General features: G+C 42.0%; 1 protein-coding gene across 2 annotated transcripts in view; it reads right to left on the bottom strand.

The window, feature by feature from the left end:
• The window catches only part of SEC62 (SEC62 homolog, preprotein translocation factor), a 28,660-nt gene extending 27,286 nt beyond the window's left edge, over positions 1 to 1,374 (bottom strand). For both annotated transcript variants that reach the window (XM_061194496.1, XM_061194495.1), the window contains exon 1: positions 1,314 to 1,374. In XM_061194496.1, the coding sequence (XP_061050479.1) occupies positions 1,314 to 1,349 (36 nt within the window). In that variant the 5' untranslated portion in view covers positions 1,350 to 1,374. The remainder of the gene's footprint in view (positions 1 to 1,313) is intronic.
• Between the last annotated feature and the right edge of the window lie 4,626 nt (positions 1,375 to 6,000).

The following is a 6,000-nucleotide window of genomic DNA, read 5'->3' on the forward strand; positions in this document are numbered from 1 at the left end:
ATAAAAGTATATTTTGTATCCATACCTGACCAATAACACTAAATTTTGAAAGACTAGAAATAGTATAATTAGAAACCTCTTCCATAATAACCTTAAGCCTTGGTTTTATGACCTGTCTGAACTTGGGGGGCAATTGTCTCTGGTCCCCTTCTGCACTCTTTTTGAAACTACTTTCTTATTTCTGCCTAATTCTAAAATTCCAAATTTACTGATCACTGGCATCGTTTTTTTCCCTAGTACTTCAAAGTTTTCAGGAGAATTTTAACTTGCATAGCTCAAATCACCTGTGGTGTAAGTCAGTTAAGTGATAAAAATGGGGGAAAAAAACATTAGAAAGTCATCTAAGCAATGAAATAGTAAGGAACAGAAAGACAATGACGAGTGTAACAATTTGTGATTAGTATATTAACAGTTTACAACACGCCATCAATTTATGACGACATATGAAGGTTTCTAGGCACAGGAGCTAATAAGGAGACAACAGAACATCCTGAGTCTAAGATGTTCCCCATATTTAATCCTCTCGGCAAAGAGCAAGAACAACAGGGGGAAAATTGCAAGGAAGAAATACACAGATGACATGCATGTGGAATGAGGGAGGGATGCTATGTAGGTTATGAGGATGACACACTGGCATGTGAAAGGTTTCTGGGCGGGACCCGCTCGTTGCAGTACCAAGGGAGTTTTGTTTATTTACACTGTGTCGCTGAAAAAAAGCCGGAAAGCTTCAGTTGGACGCTTAAGTTAATAACTGTGAGGAGAAAGGAGGCTGCACGCAAACGAACATCTGGATACGCAGATCGCCGCCTGGGCCCCTGGGGCAGCTGACCAAACCCCGATCACTCCCCCCTCCTACGGTCCTTCAATCTGCGCACAAAGAACGGGCGGCTTTAGGTCAGTCCTCCGCCTCCTTCTACCCTAATTATCGCGGCCTTAATTTCGGGACAGCTAAGGCGAAAGGATGGCGTGGAGAAGGGAGGGGAGGAGCCCGGGGAGGGTCGGTGTCTGCGCTCGGAGGACGCGGACCTCCCAGCACAGGCCCAGGCCGGCAACGCCGCCGCCGCCGCCACCGCCACCCTGGGCTGGCGGCCGCTCCTCCCGCCTTCCGCCGCTGCCCCAGCACCTCCGCCTCAGTCTCCGCCGTCGCCAACACCGCCCTTCCTCAGGCCCCTCACAACGACTCAGCCCGCAACCGGCGACCTCACGGGGGAACCCCACCCCACCTCGTCCTCGATTTCGCCCGCCCTTCCCGGGAGCTTTCCCTGCGTCTTCCACTTCCGAGAGTCCCCTATCCCAGGGCTCGGCTTTGCTACCTGAATCCGCTTCTTGTGTCGCCTGCGTTCCGCCATGTTGGCCGCTCCGCCCGGTTCCCTCTGACGTGGAGGTAGGCGGGGGCAGCGGAAACATCGCGAGAGCGCGCCGCGGGGCTGTTATGTAACCTACCGGCTGGCGCCGGAGCGGGGAGGCTGGCGAGAGGCCGGTACGAGGAGGGCTCGGCGGGTGTTGGCTGCGCTTTCTCTCCCCTCTTTCCTTGGCTCCTTTTGTTGCAGGAACTGGAAATCGCTGGGACCAGAAGGAAGTTGAGAAGTGGATCAAAGAACAGGAGGACTAGAAAGAGTCCTTGGTTCTCAAACCTGACTGGGCATCTGAATCACCTGGGAAGCTATTAAAATACAGATTCCGGGGGCCCCACGCCCCTCGGAGTCAGTAGGTTTGGGGTGGAGCCTTTTACAGAGGATTTCCTGAGACCTATGGAATTCTAGACGTCTCTAACTGTGGCACTTCTTTTCTTGCCAGTGAGCCCTGCATCATCTATTCCCCACGTGTAAATTCTCCTAATCCCATTTTGAAGATGGGAAAGCCGAGACAGCTGAGGTGCAGCGATATGAACAGATTTATCTAAGGCTCCACAGTTGGTAGATGGCACAGACGAGACCTAAGCCAAATTATCTCCCCGTACAATATAGGGGGTAGTCGGGCTCATCTGAAACAAACTTTGGATTCCCCATTCCATTCTCCACGTTGCTTCTCGAAACGCACCTTTAGAATCCGAGTCAGAGAGAACTCAGGGAAGTACAAGCAACTAATACGATGAATAAGGAGAGAGATTCTAAGAAGTTGGAATTAAGAAGACTGCAGGGTACTTGGGAGTCTGGTGAATTACTATTATAACTATTGTTATTTTAGAGCTACCCAGATCAAAGAGAATGGGCTTAAATTGCTAGTAAGTGTTTTTAGATAGAAATTACCATAACTTTAATGGCGATTTTAACGCATTTTAAATAATAGAAAATTGGGAATTTACAGAAAAGTAAGATGAAGGAAATAAAAATCCCTAACGCTACCGTCCAAAGATCTGTTAACCGTTTATATTCTTCTAGTATTTATTCATACTTTGTGTGTATATATTTCCCCCTTTCCCCCTAATTGAGATCATATTGCATAATATGCCTTTTTCACTTAATGTTATGCTGAGCATATATTATATCTTTAAAAAACTCTTTGTTTCCCATATATATGTAACCTAATAGCAATTAAATATGTAATTAAGGCAAAGAGTGGCATCTTGATGCCTAGTCTTTTATAAAGTAACATAGCTAAAGTTCATTTTTGGACTATGCAATTCTGCAGTCTGGGGACTGGATCAGCAAGTCATTTGGTTCCTTTTCCTTCTATAATCTACAATCAGGGTGTGTGTAGTCAGAGAGGGGTGAGAAAAAATGATGATTCTTACCAATTAACCCAAAACATAACACAGAATATGAAATGTGTTTATTTCCTTCAGTCCTCCCCATCCAAAATGAGGGTAGATCTGTTTTGTACTGTTTTATTTGGAGAACACTGGATTCTCTTCATAGGAAAGCTAGTTTATAAATGAAAATATTATTGCATTTAATAGATGTTGAGTGCCTACTAGATGCCAAATGCTAGGTTAGGACTATGATGGGGAATGAAAGCCCTTCGTGGAAAATAGCTACCTCTCTAGCTACTGCCCTACCACCTTTTTCTTTAGAAGAGGTTTAATTTACGCTCCCCACGTCTCACTGACATTCACTCCTTAGACTACAACAATTTGGTTTCTACCTCCACCATCCATTAATAATTCATGTGAAATTGTAGCATCTTATTAAGGATTTGACAATATTGACCATGCACTTAATTTGTTCTCCTCCTTTGGCATTCATGGTATCAGGTTGTTCCTTCTGATTTCTCTTTGGCTCCTCTCTCTTTACCTAGCTCTTCAATGTTCCTGGCCACCATGCTTCCATTCTCATCTTCTTCCCTTTTCTCTCTGCATTCTGGGGATTCTTATTCATGTTTACAGCTTAATTCCAAAATACTGCATAAATGTTTATTTCTAGTTGTCTTCTGGATATCTCCACTGAATGTCCAACTAGAAATCACCATTCCCCCCCACAAAACCTGTCTCTTTTACGTATTTTTAAACTCTGGTAACTGCATCACTGTTCACTTAATCACTCATGCTAGAAACCTTGGAGGTATATCAACCATGCCAATCAGTAAGCAATCCTGTTGACTCTGCAACTGAGATGTTTGGAATTCTTCCCTTCCTCATCATTCCTATTGCCATTGCTTTGATTAGGTCTTTATCATTTCCTACCTGAAACGTTGTTGCAAAACCTGCTAATCGTTCCACCCCAACTCTACCCTCTCTACACTCCAGACCATCCTCCACTCCCTTGTTAACCACCTGCCAGGCACCATTGCTCCCAGAGTGTACAGCAACATTAAGGATGGCTAATATTTGCACATATAACCCAAACGTCACGTTTCTGGGTCCTCCCTCCATTTATTATTTATATAAAAATAGCTCAAGCACTCTTCTCATCACCCCATTTATATCTTTGATGGTGGTAGTGGGGAGTCTCTCCTGGCCACTTCTTGTTCTGATTTCCTTATGAATTTGCAATCTCATTCCTGTCACTTGACTTTTATTTCTCACCCAACTGAGGCACATTGCCCCTCTCCCTTTCTTTTGCCAAAGCAAAACTTCTGTTTATCCCTGGACTCTGTCACTTCTTCTCCCTGGGGCTGAAACTCAGAATTTTTCTTGCCATATAGAGAATTTGAGGTCTTTACTCTTTACTGGATTCCTTGGGCTGCATAAATATATAAAAACTCATTACCATGCTGTGCTAAACAAAAGGTTCTCTGATCTGGATCCCCTCGCTTGAGGACTGGTGATTAGGTGGGGACTTGAAAAAGTCAGTTTCCTGGGATCTACCATCCCAGTAAGTGGAATGTAATAGTATATAGAAATGTATTCCCTTTGATCAGACTTATCCAAACTGTAAACTGATACATTTAGGTTTTTGTTTTAAATAACACTTTCTCTGGGTCCATCTTGTATGTTAAATATATATGTGTGACTAAATTGAAAAGAAAAAAATTGTAGGGAAGTATAGCAAATAATGCCCAGGCCTTTTGGGGCATTATTTTTATAAAAGCACTTTAAAATATGTTAATTGACAATGTCAGTGACTTAATGCTGTTATCACAAAGAAAAAAAATTTAATATAGATATGTTTAATATAAAATAAAATACAGTAAAACTAATTTTATTTAAAATTTCAGTTAATGTTTTAAATTGAGTTGATTCTTCAGACTTCCACTCAGGAAACAGCATAAATAAGACAACGAGTATGTATTATTGAAAAATGAGCATAAATATTTTGTTTTGAAAAAAGCACAATACATGAATTTTTAGTATGCTAATATTAGACTAAGAACATTTTTAAAAGTCACTTTGACTTTTTAACCGAAATGGTAATTGTTTTGTCATTCCCCTAATTAAGTCCTTGTTAAAATAAAATTTCTCTTTTTTTGCACTGAACCCTAACTAATAGAGCAAAGATAAGGAAATCATGAGTACCGTGTGTGTGAATGAAGATGGTACTACGAATGTTGCTGTTTGTAAAGACTTAATTAGGGGAATTAGATGCTTCCAAAATCATTGAAGTTTGCAAGAGCAGGATCAAGCCTGGGCCTGTCAGACCCTGCAGAACTAACCAGTCAGGGGAATCTCTACTTTGGAGGAGTGAGGAGTCCACAATAGCAACGCTGAGTTCAAGAAATTACCGGATAGCTGTGATCAACCTGTCAGGAAACCAGGATCAGAAGTTGTTGCCAGCACTGCTGCAACTGCCTCTTAACTCCCACAATCGAGGCTGAACACTGGAGCTGTAGAAGAACCCTGTGTCTCCATGACCTTGCTTGCCAGCAAAGTGAAAGCCAGCCAGCAGCAGAAAGATGGCTTCCTCATCACTTTTGTCCTTCTGATATACAACCAGTGCATTGAATTAGAACCAGACTGTAGCTGCAAGGGAGTCTGAGAAATGAAGACTTTAGCTTTCTATCCTTTGCCATGTGCCAGCTGACCATATCCAACCATCATCTTCTTCCTTAGAATCACCTGGTTCACTCCTTTCCTGCTTCATCTTTAGTACTGTGAGACCACACTTCTCCTCCTACTCCCCCATCCTGCCAAATGCCTTTTCATACCCACATGTTTCCTATTTTTTTCTTCCCCTTCTCACTTGGCAGATCCTTCAAGGGTCAGGAAACCTAACACTTCCACAGTGAAATCTTCCCTGAATTCTTTCTTCAGTAGAATTAGCTGTTCCTTTTTCTGGGTTTCTGCAACATTTCATACAATCAGTGCTATAGTATATATAATTTAATATAGTTTTAATATATTTATATGTAAAATAATTATATAAATTATTTATATATATATATATATAAATAATACAATTTAAACAACAAATAGTATAATTTGTTGTTTTTCTTTCTACCAGACTGTGAACCTTTTAAGGGCAGGTACCATGTCTTATTCTGCTGTTCTCAATACCTAGTCCCGTGCCTGGCTTAGTGTGAATGGGTGTCAATGGAGTAAATAACGAATGATGACAATGACACAGTCCTTATCCTCTGCAGCTTTCGTAAATGGAGAGAAATATACTTACAAGACGGACAAAA

This window comes from Eubalaena glacialis, chromosome 6 (genome assembly GCF_028564815.1).
Source record: "Eubalaena glacialis isolate mEubGla1 chromosome 6, mEubGla1.1.hap2.+ XY, whole genome shotgun sequence".
NCBI classification, from domain to species: domain Eukaryota; kingdom Metazoa; phylum Chordata; class Mammalia; order Artiodactyla; family Balaenidae; genus Eubalaena; species Eubalaena glacialis.